The sequence below is a fragment of the Musa acuminata genome, chromosome BXJ1-6 (assembly GCF_036884655.1).
Source record: "Musa acuminata AAA Group cultivar baxijiao chromosome BXJ1-6, Cavendish_Baxijiao_AAA, whole genome shotgun sequence".
NCBI classification, from domain to species: domain Eukaryota; kingdom Viridiplantae; phylum Streptophyta; class Magnoliopsida; order Zingiberales; family Musaceae; genus Musa; species Musa acuminata.
Genome location: NC_088332.1, coordinates 43,234,649 through 43,251,529, shown reverse-complemented (window position 1 = coordinate 43,251,529; position 16,881 = coordinate 43,234,649). Strand labels below are relative to the sequence as shown.

At 42.4% G+C, this 16,881-nt stretch overlaps 3 protein-coding genes and 1 non-coding gene across 6 annotated transcripts; 1 reads left to right on the top strand and 3 right to left on the bottom strand.

Annotated features, from left to right (window-relative positions):
- Positions 1-160: 160 nt before the first annotated feature.
- LOC135677950 (U2 spliceosomal RNA) lies at positions 161-358 on the bottom strand. Its single transcript, XR_010514782.1, has one exon. It is a non-coding gene; the product is annotated as a U2 spliceosomal RNA (small nuclear RNA).
- A 675-nt stretch (positions 359-1,033) lies between these two features.
- On the top strand, positions 1,034-5,046 carry LOC108953129 (uncharacterized). Its single transcript, XM_065189122.1, has 6 exons — positions 1,034-1,356; positions 2,371-2,664; positions 2,925-3,035; positions 3,136-3,271; positions 3,341-3,413; positions 4,689-5,046. Exons 4-6 carry the CDS (start codon positions 3,140-3,142, stop codon positions 4,730-4,732), a joined length of 249 nt encoding a protein of 82 aa, XP_065045194.1. The 5' UTR covers positions 1,034-1,356; positions 2,371-2,664; positions 2,925-3,035; positions 3,136-3,139; the 3' UTR covers positions 4,733-5,046.
- A 760-nt stretch (positions 5,047-5,806) lies between these two features.
- LOC135581416 (reticulon-like protein B1) lies at positions 5,807-9,636 on the bottom strand. Of its 3 annotated transcripts, XM_065189121.1 has the most exons (6): positions 9,350-9,635; positions 8,078-8,258; positions 7,844-7,985; positions 7,690-7,759; positions 7,417-7,594; positions 5,807-6,235 (listed from the first exon to the last, which is right to left on the bottom strand). In XM_065189121.1, exons 1-5 carry the CDS (start codon positions 9,543-9,545, stop codon positions 7,425-7,427), a joined length of 759 nt encoding a protein of 252 aa, XP_065045193.1. In that variant the 5' UTR covers positions 9,546-9,635; the 3' UTR covers positions 5,807-6,235; positions 7,417-7,424. The 3 variants fall into 3 exon arrangements, with proteins under 3 accessions (XP_065045193.1, XP_065045191.1, XP_065045192.1); XM_065189119.1 differs by lacking the exon at positions 5,807-6,235 and having other exon boundaries at positions 7,219-7,594; positions 7,844-7,988; positions 9,350-9,636; XM_065189120.1 differs by lacking the exon at positions 5,807-6,235 and having other exon boundaries at positions 7,219-7,594.
- A 1,106-nt stretch (positions 9,637-10,742) lies between these two features.
- LOC135677155 (respiratory burst oxidase homolog protein A-like) lies at positions 10,743-15,694 on the bottom strand. The gene is made up of 14 exons (XM_065189118.1): positions 14,890-15,694; positions 14,644-14,803; positions 14,528-14,576; positions 14,038-14,151; positions 13,147-13,569; positions 12,659-13,042; positions 12,492-12,587; positions 12,274-12,389; positions 12,017-12,184; positions 11,779-11,938; positions 11,494-11,691; positions 11,295-11,423; positions 11,148-11,226; positions 10,743-11,054 (listed from the first exon to the last, which is right to left on the bottom strand). Exons 1-14 carry the CDS (start codon positions 15,527-15,529, stop codon positions 10,945-10,947), a joined length of 2,826 nt encoding a protein of 941 aa, XP_065045190.1. The 5' UTR covers positions 15,530-15,694; the 3' UTR covers positions 10,743-10,944.
- Between the last annotated feature and the right edge of the window lie 1,187 nt (positions 15,695-16,881).

The following is a 16,881-nucleotide window of genomic DNA, read 5'->3' as shown; positions in this document are numbered from 1 at the left end:
TAAGAATGGTGCTTTCGTAAACGAAATTACAGTATTAAGAGGCTTATATCTTAGCTCTGGATGAACGGAAAGGCATTTATCATAAAGCAATGTTAATAAACTAAGCTTTACCATAAAGGTCATCGCAGCTGCAGTAGAAACGTTTGTACATATGAATTGGTCGGGGTGCGCCTGGCCCATGCAGCAGTGCAACGGATGGACGACGCACGAGGGACCCAGTGGCAAGCCACTGTAGTGGACCCTCCCCCCAAAAAAAATTAATTTAATATCATAGTGGATCGATGACCCACGTATCAGATATTAAACTGATAAGAACAGATACTACACTTGATCTTAGCCAAAAGGCCGAGAAAGGTATGAGTTTTCTGTTAGCACTGCCCCTGCTTTTATACCACTCCCATCTCAATAGAGTCGCGTAGCTAACCGATGTGGGATTATTTGAATCCATCATCTCCTTAGTTACCTCAACCGTGTACTATCTTGACATAAAATTGAATATTAAAGACCACGTACTTCTGTTTTTTTCAACCAACACTCTTAAGCTTAACAACAAGTTTGATCAGACATTTGATTTGGGTTAAACTGAGGTACAACCTGTGATGAAGTATGATGATGTTGTAAATTTGTATAGGGTCCGTTTATGTCGGAATGTCTATACATTGTATGAAGAACGTAACGTAAGCACATCGATAGCATTTATATGATTTAATGTCTTAATATTGTATCCCGTAGCTTTCTTATTCGTAATGTAGCGATTCACGCCATGATTTAATTCACATCGCAGAGGTGAAGTGGGGTGAGCTGACGTAGCTCGTTGTTTTTTATAATATTTAATATTTATATTTTCTTGAAAGGCAAGCAAAATATTTTTTTATTTTTTTAAATTAGGAAGTCATCTATAAAATTCAACTGAGTCATAATAGAATTTAATCGATAGCAATATATATATATATATATATATATCAAAAGTTAAGTACTTTTGATGGACGGTTGAGCTTCACGCATCGGTAACAGATTCAAACAGAAAAGCTACCTTCTTCCATCTGCTCATATAAATAGCCCGAAGAAGCCCTCAGGAACCTCACCCCATTTCTTGATCTCTCTCGGCTTCGGTTTCGGTTTCGGTTTCGGTTTCTTGGAACCCTCCGCTCCTTTCTTCTCGATTCAATCCGCACACGTTGTTTTTGAATCCTTCCACCGATTTCTGTACTGGTAGGCGATCGATCGATTCCGCGCACTTTTTGAATGTCGATTTGAGCGGGTGCACCCTGGAGGACGGTTTCTTGGGTTCTGATATGGAGCAGAGGACGGGGGGGTGACCGGAGTTACCTTCGATGAATTCCCTTATTGCCTTAGGTAAAAGCTTAACGCTCGGATCGTTTCTTTAGATGTGTGTTTATTTGGATCACGACGGCCTTGGGTGGCAATTTGTCTTGTTTTTCTTTAGTTCGTCTTCTTACCATGATTTGGGTGTTGATTTTGTTTTCCTGTTGAAAAGATAACAATCTTGATTGTCACAGTTATGCTTGTTTTTGTCTTTCCTTCCCATCTGATGATAAGAGTGTTCCAGATCTATTTTAATGGTCCTCTTCGTGTTCTGTATCTGCTTGTTATTATTTCCCTTACATTGTTCTGATCCTGCAACCTTACCTGGGGCAAATTCTTGGGCATCCTACGGATGTCAACCGCTAGGTCACAATCCCTTCTGTTATTATTCTTGTGATTACTTTATGGCTTCTGTCAAACAAGGGGTGGATCTTTATCAGATGGACAATCCTTAACATGCTTATAATTATAATTGAATAGTTATAGCTTTTTCTCATTTACCAATGAATTTGTCCGAGTATTTCGGAAGGCAATAATCAAGACGCGGACTCTATAAGAAATACCGCTTAGAATTTTAGTAATAATTTATAATATTCTATTTCTGGTGCAAGGCTGGCATTTTTGGCTGGTGCTAATGAAAATTCCAAAACCGAGAAGACCTCATATCATTGTTGAATCGAGAAAAGCTGACGGGTCCCTTTTTCGCTTTTTAGTATTATACATGATGTCGAAAGGAAGCAGAGTAATCTTGAGTTTTCTTGGCGTCAGAAATAATTGTCAATGTCACTTCCTGCCATATGAAACTAGTCGTGCTTGTATACACCTCTTTTTTTTTAGCTGTGTTTCTTACATTTAATTTAGTCTTGAAAGAGGTTTTTGCTGAATTCGTCATCTGCAACTGTGCTAAGAATATTTCTGCTTTTTCTTATCACTTGATGTTTGTTGCCTCATTTTTCCTTCCGTCTACATAGTTTAATAGCTTAATTATTATTTGAAGAAGCAAAATGGGACAGGCAAACTGATAATAATTGTTTTTGTTTGAAGGATCATACCAGGTGGACCCATTTGATCCTTTAATAGAGGAATCTCAACTGCAAACTGCCAATCAGAACATGATATTGTCCATACTGTATGGCAGAACTGTAAAGTACAACTTCTTTGTGAACTGAACCAAAAAATGAAGCTGCTAGCCTCAGCTCCTTTATTATCATATCTGGTAGTTCTTTTCTTCGGTCTCCCTCGTCTTCGGTTCCAAGAACCTCAGAAATAGTTATCATATCTAGCAGTTCTTCCATGCGCCAACCTAGAAGCTACTTTATATGTTTGCCATACTAGAAGGTAATCTGATTCTACTAGCATGCTAAATTTGTCTCTGTCAAGTTTTCGGAGTTACTAATCTGAGTGAATTGCCACGAGGAAATGCGAATCTAGCTGGTTGTATTTTAATATTAGAGTTTCTTGATAGTTTACCTAAATTTTTGGTGGCAGAGAAAATATGAATTAGGAAGTCTTTGGAAAAACTGTTTTGTAGATAATTTTCATGTGGCCTGTGCTGGTTATTGGCCATTACACATAGCTTATTTAATTAACTGTCTCAGATCAACTATTCATGCGGCTGAATGAGAGAGTTATTCTGAACCCATTCCTCTGAGTGATTAATCTTGACGTGGATTATGAGGGTTAAAATGACCTTCCAATTTTGAGCACAGGTTTGTTTACTCTATCTCTACACAATTCTTTCCAAAAGATAAATTTATTTATTCCTAAGAAGATGTGTATTCCCATTCACTGATTTCCTGTATTCAATAGAATTATGGTTGGGCTACCATCTCAGGAGAGCAGGGAATCAATATTAAGGAAGCTTTTGTCAAAAGAAAAGGTTGAAGGACTCTACTACAAGGAGCTTGCAGCAGTCACAGACGGATATACTGGTAGTGATCTTAAGGTAAGTTATGTTTTCTTGGGTTACAGAGTCACCATATATGGATGATAATTCCTCAATAATTGTGGACAGAATCTCTGCATTACAGCAGCATATCGTCCTGTTAAGGAGCTGATTCAGAAAGAGAGAAAGAACAAAGGAATTGGTAAGTCTGTACATCTTCAAAATTTTTGCTCTGGATTTGACTTGACAGATTTGACACGCTGTTAATCTTGCATATTTTCTTCGTAGCCTACAGCAGAATTTCAATAAGTCTTTTTATATACATTTTATTTTCCTGAGTTTTTATTATATATAAATTAAAGTATAGCATATCCTCATCACACATATACCTTTATGATTTTCTCGAAGAACAAAAAACTCAAATGTTTTCTTCTAACTTAATTTTCTTTATCTATACACCTTAGGTCATCACCAATGATACAGAATACAATATCGATTGACACGTGATCGTGGAATTCTCGTCACTTTCCACTCATCTATTTTACGTGGATAAAGATTTAGACAAGCATAAACTTTCTTTTCATCCATTATGACAAGAAATGTAATATAATGAGGAAGACAATCACAAAAGATATGACTCCTTTTGAACTAGTCATACTCACATTTGATGACTTTTGATTACTAACTTAATTTCAATTTTGGTCAAAAAAAAAATCTCTTTTGATTTTGGTCTTCGTGCAAGTCACACCTTCAAAGCTTTACATTTTCACTTCGAAAGCACTTCGGACAACCATACACATATGGGTTTGAACCATATTGAGCTAATCAAAATGTCAACGATATTTTTTTCTAATAACTAATGTTTCCCGAATTTTCTAGACATAAAATCACTAAAAATTTACCTTTTGCCTAATTTTTTAAAACGAAAACCAGGATTTAAATTATTTTACTAATGTGAAATTTGATATAATCCATTTTTATATACAAGTAAGTGTACCTTATGCCACAGTAAAATTTATGCCCGAGTTGCCCATGCTAGCTGACTTCCAATTTTGCATTCTTGTCGGTAAGTTAGGACTAGCTGAAGTAGCAATAGCTGATTACTTGCTCAACTCTTTCAAAGTTAACTGTAATGGTTTCGGGAGGAGTATAAAACTGAAAAAGGTGAGATATTTGTGTTGCAGCTTAGTTTTCTCACGAGTGTTGCATAGAATAAGGGGCATTGTTCTACATGTGGGATTATTGTTAGTGCTGCCAAATACAACTTTGTGTCAATTTTGCTTGGGGCAAAAATTGTGCTCCAATGGAGCATATGAAATAAATAATTAGATGGTGATCCAAATAGATGAGCAAGTTGTAGATTGTGATAAAAGGTTCATCTATAGATGCAATAATATGTTCGCTTTAGTCTGATGTCAAAGGTTTTTAGCTAACAATCCTGGAATTCAGAAGTGTGCTAAGTCTGATGATGTCACAGATATTCATGCGAAGCATGCTTGCCTGGATTTGTGCGTGGAGTAAGATGCGATGCTTGTCTGGATTTATAGAGTTCACCTTTTCTTTTTATTTTTTGACTTTGTCAATACAGATTTAAAGCATCTCAATTGCGTAGAGTCAGTTTCTGTTTTTAAATTGCTTTCTTCTGGTGAATTTTGTTGGTGACTTGGTCTAGTGACGTTTTGAGTTACAATTGGTGTGATTTTGTCCATCAAACACTATATAGAAGTGGCTGCTGTTTACTCCCTTTTTGGCTTGTAGTTTTATGCCTGGAATTTGATGAGTTTGGTGGTTCTTCTCTTAGTTTCTACTTAAGACATGGAATAACTACTTAGTCATGAGCCTTTCAGCTTGCTACTTAATTCATAATTAGTTGATTGTGGATGATGTATGACTACGGCTTAATTGAAAATTTTTGAATCTTGACGTTAATAATTCTTTGTTTCATCAAGGAAGAAAATGGTTCTTTATGGAAAATTTACTTTACATAATAATTGTTTATTGGCAATTTATCTGAACACATTTACTCATCTAGGAATCCCTATCACTTGTTACATGTAAACAATTTACATAATAATTGTTTACTTGACATGCCTGCAAAGCAGCAAATTGTTCAAACACCCTACTAACCATTAAAATTGTTCAAAATTTTAACTGTAACGGAACATGACGGTGTTGAACAAGTGACATTGCGAATTAAAAAAAATCTCGCCATCGTCCTAAGACATCAGCACTCTCTAAAATGTGAAATAAAAATTTAAGTTTGTCTTCTAGTTGTGTTTGAAAGCAATCTTCGGTTTTTTTTTTCTTTTTTGTGTGCGCCCTATAAATCAGGAATAAGAAAGTCCAAATTAAGCTAAAGTTCAAAAGCCTGCTGATTTAAGCTAAAAGAAATAATATTTATACAAAAGCCCTAGCATATATATCTTAATGAATCATAAATTTCTACCATCATGCCATGTTAACAAATTAAAAAACTTGGAATCATGGGCCAAAATAATTTCTACCATCATAATGTAAATATTAATTTGAAACCTTTTTTTTACAACTAATGAATCATAAATTAAAGATACTTCTACTATCGCATTATTCAACTAATGAATCATAAATTAAAGATACTTCTACTATCTATGTAACTTTTTTTTACAACTAATGAATCAGAAGTTTCCCCAACAAGTGTTTTTCTGCATCATTTTGTCTATCTAGTTTGAACCTCCTCTCACTAGACTGATGCAGCACTCTTCGTATTACTGTATGCATCTAGCTCAACTAATAATGATGACATAAAATTAGACCAGATGTTTTGGTTGACAGGTGTGTATTTTGTCCCCACGACCTGCTACAGGGAAGAAATTTAATTTCTGTGACACAGATTATCACCATTCATATAACTGATGCATGCAATCTTAACACCCTCCCTAGCCACTCATTATGACATAAAAGATCAGATTTATAGCCAAATCCTAAATCAAACTCATTGTCTTCCCTGAACCTGAACCCGATTCTCCAGAGGATTGGTCATTCACCCTGTAGAAGCAAAAGTAAGACTACCAATGTTATGACTGGAGGTCAGGAAGTATGCATAAAGGCCATTGCCTTTATCCCGGAACATGGTGAAAAAACGACAATTAAATAATGAAAGAAACATTTCTTTTAAATTCAGACAGATCAAAACCAACAAGCAACCATAGATCTAATAAATTTGATTTTAGTAATTCATATTTCTATGTATATCAGAACTTCCCCAAACGGACGAGAACACTTATATACTGCTAAACACAAATATATCTTGTTCCTTCTGACAGCTACAATATCAAGTTTATCTAACCTATTTAATTAGGTGTTTCTGGTTCATCAAATATCTTTGGCTTGTCCAAACCTGGAACAATGGAAATGATATGAACCTGTCATTGGAGAACATGAAAATTGTTTTGTCGTTTGAAATTGACATTTCAAAACAGAAAAAGCAAACAGAACAGACCACTATCATCAATCACAACATCGACTCTCGTCTTTAGGCTGATTTGTTTGTATCATTGATAAAGTACAAGATTATCATAGTCACCATATCATCAATAGTTCCAATTCTGCAAGATCTTCTATCATGTAGCATGTTACTGGACTTAACAAATTTCCAATTTTGTGTTAGTTAAATGGTTTACCTAAATAGCCTTTACCTTTTCTTAAAGCTCTGAAAATAATGTATATATACACACAGCAGCAAACCGAAATTTCATATTCTTATTGAGGATTCTTTTTGATGTCTTCTATAGGACAAAGATGGAAAAGAAGGAAATCCACTGACCATGAAAAAAGATTTACTCCACAGAAAACATGAAATTGTTATGATAAGCTTCAAATGTGGATCAATTTTTATGATATCTAGGTAGTTACAAGATCCTCCAAGATGACGCCGAACGACTAACAAATGAATATAAACCCTAACAGGCTCATATAATCCTAAACATCACATGTATAAAACCATAACGTAGATTCTACAGAATCAGATATTTAGTGAAAATGGCAGACAATTCAATGCTAATGCTTGGAATGATAATACCAACATAAGTATGATCCATGTCATAAAAACCTGGAATAGCTCCCAGCTACCACATTAACATTATCAAAGACCAGATACTTCGTTCAGGATAAGGAAGAGTTCAAAGCAAAATAAAGTGGTCATAACAAGGACTGGAGCCACAGTGTACCTTTTTGCCTATAGGAACTTTTTGTCTTTCAATGGTCCCCTAGGTATCTTGCTCAAATACTTGGCCTGAAAAACTGCATAGTGCTTCTTGAACTCCACTGATGCTTTCTCGGCAAACGCATCAACTTTGTCTTCATACTTATCATATAAGAAAGGCACAGTGTGCAGCGTGACAAAGACTTCATCAGAAGCAAAGCAGAACAATGTTCAGATACAATGCAAAGGTAAACATAGATCTAGATTATTAAAAAAAAAGAATCTGAGATCACATTACCTATATAAAACAAAGTCAAGAAATTGCAGCACCTCCCGACGGTTGAAAGAACCCACAGCCCAGCAATCACCTGAACCCAAAAAGTCAAATCAGGACCAAACCAAAATAATTCGGAACACCAAAATCTCTTTTAGAAGTATATCAAGCACCATACAATGAGGAACTTCTTCAGATCACGTCCTGTTGCAATTTCCCTTAAAACAGCAAAACCCCTATTGATCTCATATCTGAGAGAAAGTGCAATGTCCACCACCAGATTTTCAGGAATGCTCACCACAGGAATGTGAGGTGGAGACCTACTATGAAGAAAGCATGTGTAAGTGATTGGACAGTTTCATCTGATTCAAAGGCAGATCATAAGAAACAAAACTAGTAGTAATTCCCTCACTTGTTGATCAAGAAAGTAGCATTTGACCAGAGGAAAATGATAGCAAGAGACAATATAAGGCAGTGGCAGAACAAAGTAAGTAAATGGTATTCCATCAACTCAAAAAAGATCCAGATAGCCGTGGCCCCACCAAGCACAGCAGCAGAGGCTTTCTTGTTCTTCCACAGGAAAACATCAGCAGCTGTTGAACGTTCAGAAATTTAGATTATTTGAGAACTCATACCAACAAAAGATTTCCAGATCCATGGACGATTCAATCATTTATGCAAAAGATTATATATGAACTATCAACATATTTCCAAATAATACCAAGGTTGATGACTTTAATAACCAAGAAACAAGAATAACTGTCTCAGATAAATCTCAAAGGGAATAGATTTAAGAATCTGGATGAATATGGAACAGGATCATCACTGGTAGCAATAAACCAAGTTAGGATTTTATGTTCCTTCAAAAATGCTGGTGATCTTGACCTGGATCGCTATCAGTACAAAAAGATCAAGTTAAGGTTTACGTTCTTTTGAAACTTTTAACTAGAAAGGTTAAAGGTTATAAGCTATCAGTACATTTACTAGTGATCTTAACCTGGATCGCCATCTGCGCAAAAAGATCAAGTTAGGGTTTATGTTATTTCAAGACTTTTAATTAGAATGGTAAGAGGTTGTAAGCTATCAGTACATTTACTAGTGATATTAACCTGGATCGCTATCACTACAAAAAGATCAAGTTGGGGTTTGTGTTCTTTCCCTCAGCGCAAAAAGATCGAGTTAGGGTTTATGCTATTTCGAGACTTTGAATTAGAAAGGTTTAAAGGTTGTAAGCTATCGGTACATGTACTAGTGATCTCGACCTGGATCGCTATCAAAACAAAAAGATCAAGTTGGGGTTTATGTTCTTTCCGTCGGCGCAAAATGATCGAGTTAGGGTTTATGTTATTTCGAGACTTTTAATTAGAAAGGTTAAATGTTGTAAGCTACCGGTACATTTACAAGTGATCTTGACCTGGATAGCTATCAATACAAAAAGATCAAGTTGCGGTCTATGTTCTTTCGAACTCTTTTAATTAAAGAGGTTAAAGGCCGTAAGCTTTTCTTTCACCCTTTCAAGAAATTAGATGCAAATCCAAGTAAATCATGTCTACGGCGAGAATCCAGACAGATCGCAAGCGCAATAGAACTCCAAGATCGCAGCTAACAACAACTGCGTAGATCGGAGTACTCAAGATCGCATTCAAGAAAGGGAGAAAACGAAGGTGGAAAAGAAAGATCATACGCTTTCCGCCGCCCAAGATCTGGTGGACGGCCTTCTCCCGGCCGAAGAGGCGGCTGATCTTGGACTTGACGGCCTCCGTCACCACCGACGCCTTCGACTTCTCGTCGTCAGAGTCCGACGACGACGAGGAGTCAACGCCGTCGCGGATCTTCTCCATTACCTGCTCGATCAAGGTCTCCTCCGCGTGCTCTGCCATCGCCGGAATCGCCTTCCCCAAACCCTTTCTCTGCTTTCACCCTTTCGCTCTCCCACTACTCAAGATTCTTTCTCGACAGGAACATATCCGCGGCCAATGAGGAGGGCTTAATACCAGCATAAGACTCACAGATGCCATCGTGACCGTCTGATCGAAAAGGTTAAGACGACATGACGAGCGGGCAAACCATCCTCCGTCACGCCCGTTGTCTAAACTTACAACAACTCACGTTACGATCAAATAGGCCAAGCCCATCAAAGGGTCCCGCTTGTGCATTGCAATGAAGAGCTGTCAAGTGGCCACGTCGTTAGGAAGGGAAGTATGACGCTGGACCCCACCACGACAAAACTTACGGGGCAATGAAGCGACACGTCGGACGATGGAAGATTCTAGAGGGTTCGGGGACACGGAGATTCCGACGCCGTGGTTGGCGAAAGGTATATTATATTCGAGGAAATTGATACGACAAAATGGTTGGAAAAAATGAAATAAATGATACTAAGTGTGATCGTCCAATGAGAGTAATAATTACGATAAGACTCACATAACATCAGCTACACCAAGTGATGCATCACGTCTCTACCAACTTGATGAGGCACCCGGTCAACGCGGACTGGAACGCCTGCCAAGGCACATTAACATCCTGCTCAGGCTCGATCCCTTACGCTAACGACAATGTCAGACACTACCAGAAGTACGATCCTGCTCCCTGCAAATAAGCACATTATACAATGGTAATTCTCACTATAAAAACCCTCGCGCTCCGAGGAAAAAGAAAAAAAAAAGATTCTCGAGGACCATCTACTAACTTGATCGTCGGAGGGGTCGAGTCGAACTCCCCGACCCGACCTTTGTGCAGGTGCGCAGGCAGAGATTGCCCACCAAAGGCGCAGGCGGGGGTTCTCTCTCGGTGGAAACGACGACCTCATCCCAATCGAAACATCGCGACCGACGACCTCAGTAGTTGGGAAGAGCGTCCCAGGAAGATCCCCGTCATCCGGACCCGAACCAAGCCGCGTCGATACCGAGGCCACGGCTTAAAGTTGTTTACACTAACAAATTATACCAATACCGACCATCGAATTTGAAGCGTCGAAACCATACACAGTCACAGAACATGAATCACTCTATCATCATCTTAGTTAACATCTTGATTCTATAGATTGCTACTGAATCATTTCGGAGACAAACAAAACATATCGGAAAGCCAATACAATAATACAACATGCACTCATAAACAAAACCATTTTGGCCTGAATTATATATATATACACACACAAATATATTCTGTACTAATGCTATACTTGATTTTTCTTTGTTTTTGCTCATCAGCATCCGTTGGAAAAATGATGATCAAGGCTATACAATCATTCCACGGGACATGTAAATGAGTATGCGATCAGAAATGCTCCTTGTGGAAGTCGAACCTGGTGGTGCCCCTCTGGTTGTGGTCGTAGCAGATCTTGCTTAGCTCCTGCGCCAAAACCGGCGCACCGCAGTAGAACACTCCTGTGGCCGATTCACACGCCATTGTTTCAGGTCCTACATATATTATAAGCTACTCCTTTTCTCGGAGAAGAAAGACTGTGACTTTGGACTCACCAATCTTGGCATGGGGGTGCTTGGAGCATATCTTGGAGAAGACTCTCTTCCAATTAGGCCGAGCGAAATGAGTTCTCACCTACAACATTAAGAAGATTTGTTTAGTGTGATAGGATACCGAAACTAGAGAGTGCAGGTGGAGTTTACCCGGGTGCCGGAGACAATGTCGACGCCGTTCTTGGCATGATTGAGAGCTTGGATCATGGTGATCAGTGCAGATCTGGCGTCTCCTTCTTCGTACACACTCGTCAAGTAATTGTGCATCTCAATCACGCCCTAACCATCCGTTTGAATCAGCAAACATACGTGAGCTGTGGATTACAATCGGGAAACTTTGTTGGCTTACCCTTTGATCTAACTCGGCCACTTCGTTCATAACTCCTTTAAACCAGTCGAAGGACCCCTGTTCTCGTGTCACCCAGTAGAAGTATGCATTGGTCGTTCTGAGAGCCCACCGTACTCTCCTCGACGCCCTCATCAGCGTCGCCAAATCGACACGCTCCCCGTTCTGTGGCTTTGGTGGGCGGTAGTCCGAGAGCGCCTCCTGCAAAATTATCACATGAAGTCTTCCAGAATGGATGAAGAAGATGGAGGCTAGAAAGTTCGTTTGAACGAGGAATGCGGTGCTCACGTTTTCCTCTTCCATTTTGACTATGTTGTTCAGGAGATCCTTCAGGATGCTGATGAAAGGAGTTGCACCGATTCCGAGGCCGACGAGAAGAAGGACGTCGTACTTCTTGTAGTCCTGAGCCGAAGCACCGTAAGGCCCGTCTATCAAAAGCTTCGGCAGGCTGCAATTACAACGAGGAGCTCTGCTAATGAGACGTCATTACGAACGTTATATTAAACCCTTCGTTCGGCGCACGCACCTTTTCTTGGTGGCCTCGTCTGCTCTCAAAAGGCCACTCTTTCCGGCTACCGGAGGTTCACAGGCTGCTGCGAAGACCCGCTTTAATTCTCGTGTCCAGTCACCGAGTTGTCGAATGTGGACGCTTAGGTAGCTATCCCCCGGCGCAGAAGTAATGGAGAAAGGATGCCTGGGAACATAGAAAGAAAACATGGCGTGCTTGTGGTACGAATGAAAAGCGATGAGGAAGACGATCTTAACATCTCAGGCATTAATTACCATTCGAAGGGCGATACAGCAGGGCACTGAACAAACATGTACTGACCACTCTGGTAGCGGAACGCGGAGGGCTTTGACATTTGGAGCGTCAGAACATTGCCGGGATATATAGCGACCTGATTACAGAGCTCAGTTAGTGGAAGCACGAACTAGCATTAGAGAATCCTTCTTCAATGCTATGCAAATTTCTACGGTTGCAGAATCAGTGTGCTACGTACCTTCAGGAGCCGAACCGAGTAATAGCCGGACCTAAGGGCTCTCAGGCTCCTCTCCCCAACGTAGAGCAGAACAGGAACTGCTAGATACATCCATGTCTGCATCGCAGAACAAGGTTTAGCATCGCCAAGAACTCGGTGACAAGGTTGCGAGGATGAGAGAGATTTACCGTCTTGTTGTACCACTTGTGGATGAGGTAGAGGCATTCTCCGTGGACGATGAGCAACACGTAGACGATGACAAACAGGTGGTGGGAGTACCAGAAGGCGTTGAAGCCGGTGAGCCTGTCGAAGGGCTTGGGGAACCTCACCAGGCTCCGGCGGAACCAGTGCGTGGCGAGTGTGAAGGCCACCACCATGCAGACCAACATTATGATCCCGGTCACGCCCTCGGGGCCTCGCACGAGATCCATGTACGTGGGCTTGGTTTCTCCAAAGTAAGGCCGCAACATGTTGTACTTGTCAGCCGACGACGATATCAGCCGCGGAAAGTCGCAGGTGACATGGTTGCCGGCGTGGAGGATCACGCCGACCATGATTGCCGCCGCTATCGCCTAAACTTAATCACGCAAACGGTCAGTCAGTAGCAGGATTTCGATCCACCGCCTGTAAATTTATTTTTCTTGGACCGACTTAAAGCTTCCTTGGTAGGTATAACCTTATGGAAGTTGATATTGTCGTCGAAGGGCAGAGCACGGGCCAGCCGGGTGGAGCGAAGCCAGGTGATGGTGTTTCGGCACACCGGGAGAAGAACGAGGGCCATGTTGAGCTTGAGCGTCTCGGCCGCGCCCTTGGCGGTGGTGAGGCAGTACCCCATCACCTGGAACGCGTACCTGTGCCGGTACTGGATGAACTTCCAGGCGAACAGGCCGGCCATCACCCCGACCCACAGCGCCATCACCCACAGCCGCTTCCAGTTCTCCTCCAAGTAGTAGCCCAGCTTCGTGCTCAGCTTCCGGATCGGCCCCTTCTTCCTCAGCCCGGCCAGGTTCTGACTCAACGCTTGGCTGGTGTAGCTCAGCGCCTGACTGTAGTTAAGGTACGTATCCTTTTGAAGCAACAATGTCTCCAGTTGCCACAGCTGCAAAATTAAAGCAGGCACAAATGTTGGAAAACGACGCAATACGATCTATTAATCGAACTCAATTATTGAGAACGATGGTTTCATATTCCAGCAATCTTGCTTTTCTTCGCAATAACGCCACCAGCAAAAGCCAGTGATTTGGATGACACTGATCCAAGAACGCCACCAGCGACAGCCGACAGCCGTTCAACCACTACGGTGGTGGTATCTTAGAAAACACCAAATAGCATCATCATCCTCATCCAGCATGGCAATTTCGACATGGTTTTCGACGTTCTAGAAGCCTAGAGGTCATGTATAGGTATACGCTGAAGGCAGTGTAAAGCAAGATACGTCTACATGCCTTGCGTGGTGCAGAGGAAGAAACAAGAAGTCAACGAATCATGTAAGGAGAAGAAGAAGAAGAAGTCTACCTGCCTTAGGTGGCCACAATGATATTTAGAAGAGAGAGTCGGGGATTCGGACCTCGATATAGCCGAGCCGCTCGGGATCCAGCTCCTCCATGATTAAGGCTGCGTATTCCTCGGCCTGTTCTTTCAGCCTCGACAGCTTATTTGCCGACGCACTCAGCATTATGATCTGGAAAGCAACGCTGGTCCATTAGAAGAGAAAGATAATGAAATCCAACGTCGAAGTCTTCTTCTTACTTTGACTTATTGCGCCTCTCACCTACCGCTGGTGGTGACAGAGTAATCGTGTTTTTTTCACGCATCTTAGATCAAGTCACAACCTTTCCCCTCTTATTTCCACATGCAAACATTTACGTGTTGATATAGAAACCATAGTAATAAAATTCTGGAGCCTAAGATGTATTGGGAAAGAGCAGATAGGTTCCGCTCACCAACTCGATCACCGTGTATCTGATTGCTTCGATCGATGCAATCGGATACACACACGAATTCACGATTCAACGAGGAAAACAGAGGAAGAAGAAGATCTGATGCAGTGAACTTGCCTCTTTAACTTCCTCCTCGGTGATCCGGCCGTCCTCGTTCTTGTCCACCCTGACAACCACAGAAGGGTCGATCCATAATGTCATGCGAATTCTTTAAAGGGAGTTTAGATTATTACATGTCGAAGAAGATCTGGAGGCGAGAATCGAAGCTTTGATCCGTGATCTGACACCAGAACTCGTACAGCTCCTCTTTAGTGATGCGCTCCGCGTTTAACCTTCTTCTCCTGCTCAATGCGTCGAACAGCTCCAGCGCGAACTCGTTGGAATCTTTCATGCCTGCGTCCGATTTGCTGGTTTTAGTTGAGTGAATCACCCGATTGATCGGGGTCAAATGGAGGAGCGTGACGGGTCGGAAAGGAAACCTATGCATTGGGCGAAATCGGAGCGCGAGAGATAGCCGTCGCGCGCGAGCTTGTCGAAGTTGCTTTGGACCTCGTTCCACGCGTCGACGGCGGTGGCTTTACCGCCGCTGATGAACCTGAGCCCCCGGAGCGCCTTCTGGGCTCCCGATCGGGTCCGATCCAGCTGCGCCCGTTGCCGCCGCGCCGCCCGGGAGGCCAGGGCCGAGTCCAGGGCCGGGGACGCCCCTGCGGCCCCGTCCGCGGAGGTGGATGCGCCCGCCCGCGACGGGCCGTGGCCCCACGTGAACCGCTTGAGCTCGGCCTTGAGGTCCTCCTTCAGCTGCCGCGCCCGCGCCACCGCCTCCGCCTTCAGCTCCTGGGAGAAGTGCCGCAGCCGGTGCGACGAGCTCCGCCCGATGGAAGGCGACCGCGACGCCGCCGACCCCGTGGCGTCGGACAAGTATCCCGAGTCCGCCGCTGGCGCCGGCTCGACGCGGCGGAGCACGATGGTGTCGTCGTCCTGGAGGTCGATCGTCACCTCCACGAACTCCTCTCCGTCGTTCGACGCGGAGGTCCCCGGCGACGACCCCGCGCTCATCACCCGCCCTCTGGGCACAGTGTCCGACGCCCATCGCCGCTCGTGGCGCGTCGAGCCCCTCATCCCAAGCTATCTGACAGGGACCAGAGGGTGGCAGAGATAGAGCGGCTCTGAGATCAAGGCCAGGAAGAGGAAGAAGAATACGAAAAAAGTAGTGGAGTAACCAAACGCGCTTGGAATCGTACAGCAAAAGACACGGCTACGCGTCGACGCCAAATATAGAGGAGATAAAGGAGCGCTATATATAGTATAGAGTGAGCGAGACGGCGAGTAGAAGAAGCACTCATCAACGCGAAAAGAAGGCCTGTGTGGGTGGAGCTAACTACGGCTCCCAGTGCTTAGTAGCGTTGACCACAATGCTTCTACGTCAGGTTTATCGATCAGAATCAAAATCAAGCAAGAGAAGCTGTTCGTCGTCAATCGTTTGGTTCTGGTCAACGGCATTGTTTTCTGAACACGTTGTGAGAACTTCTCCCCAATTTTTGCTCTTCGTTTAACAAGAAGGTTTCCAAAAAGTCCACTCTGCCAAAGAAATAGTGCTCAGAATAATATCAATGTCTAAAGTCTTCCACGCTTCCTCGAAGCTGATGCTTCATATGTTATTCTCTCTCTCTCTTTCCGATGGTGGATTTCCTCTTCAATGTGTTATTTTGCAGGTCACTGTTCTCGTCTCCCATGAGCAAACTGCAAAGGAGGCTGGCTTTTAAGAGAGGTGTCACTCGACTGGGACTTGTAGTAGTAATTGGACACAGTCTGTGCCACGGATTCCTATTCTTGGAAGCCTGAAGAATCGATCCTAGTAATTAATGCAGCATGGAAGATCGTGTAGTATTTAATCTAATGTATGGGAGAAGAACCAGTTGAAGTCGATAAGGTGGTTGCCACAGCAAAGGAGGGAGACGATGAGATCAGGGGTAGGTAGACAATCCTTTTCTCTATATGCAGGCAAAGGTGGCCGGCCACCTTCAACAGCGTATTGTGGCAACTCTTCAACACTCTGACAAACCTTCACCTCTTTGGAAAAGCACGAGATCAATTCACTTCTCCAAGTGGTGACTACTGACAGCCGACACCTACTCCTGCAGGCTGCTACACATCATAATAATCGATCAATTATCATTTAACATGTGACTTATACATAATCGTCAAATTAATATAGGGAAGATAAGTCATGCAGACACATCATAATAAGACAGAGTCAAATTACAACATGATAATTGTGCAAAGTACCTTCATGCTAAGAAGGTGATAGTTTTACTGTAATATTATGGCTCTCCTTTGAATCGTTGGATCAAATCTGGTGGTACCAAAGTTCATCCGGTGTCGCGTTGCTCGTCTGCACTTGTGTTGGTAGGCATCGATGGAGCCAATCTTGAACTACATTTCAACTCTCTTCTCCCGAGTCCCAAATTGCG

Bases quoted from the DNA above. Each gene is read 5' to 3' on its own strand.
- LOC108953129 (XM_065189122.1), top strand. From the start codon at position 3,140: ATGGTTGGGCTACCATCTCAGGAGAGCAGGGAATCAATATTAAGGAAG. The intron at 3,272-3,340 runs GTAAGTTATGTT...AATTGTGGACAG, and splicing joins ATACTGGTAGTGATCTTAAG to AATCTCTGCATTACAGCAGC. The intron at 3,414-4,688 runs GTAAGTCTGTAC...ATGATGTCACAG, and splicing joins GAGAAAGAACAAAGGAATTG to ATATTCATGCGAAGCATGCT.
- LOC135581416 (XM_065189119.1), bottom strand. From the start codon at position 9,545: ATGGCAGAGCACGCGGAGGAGACCTTGATCGAGCAGGTAATGGAGAAG. The intron at 7,989-8,077 runs GTGAGGGAATTA...CTTTCTTCATAG, and splicing joins GCTACTTTCTTGATCAACAA to TAGGTCTCCACCTCACATTC. The intron at 7,595-7,689 runs GTAATGTGATCT...CTTCTGATGAAG, and splicing joins CTTGACTTTGTTTTATATAG to TCTTTGTCACGCTGCACACT.
- LOC135677155 (XM_065189118.1), bottom strand. From the start codon at position 15,529: ATGAGGGGCTCGACGCGCCACGAGCGGCGATGGGCGTCGGACACTGTG. The intron at 14,804-14,889 runs GTTTCCTTTCCG...AATCGGACGCAG, and splicing joins CGATTTCGCCCAATGCATAG to GCATGAAAGATTCCAACGAG. The intron at 12,588-12,658 runs GTAAATCTCTCT...TCTGCGATGCAG, and splicing joins ACAAGTGGTACAACAAGACG to ACATGGATGTATCTAGCAGT.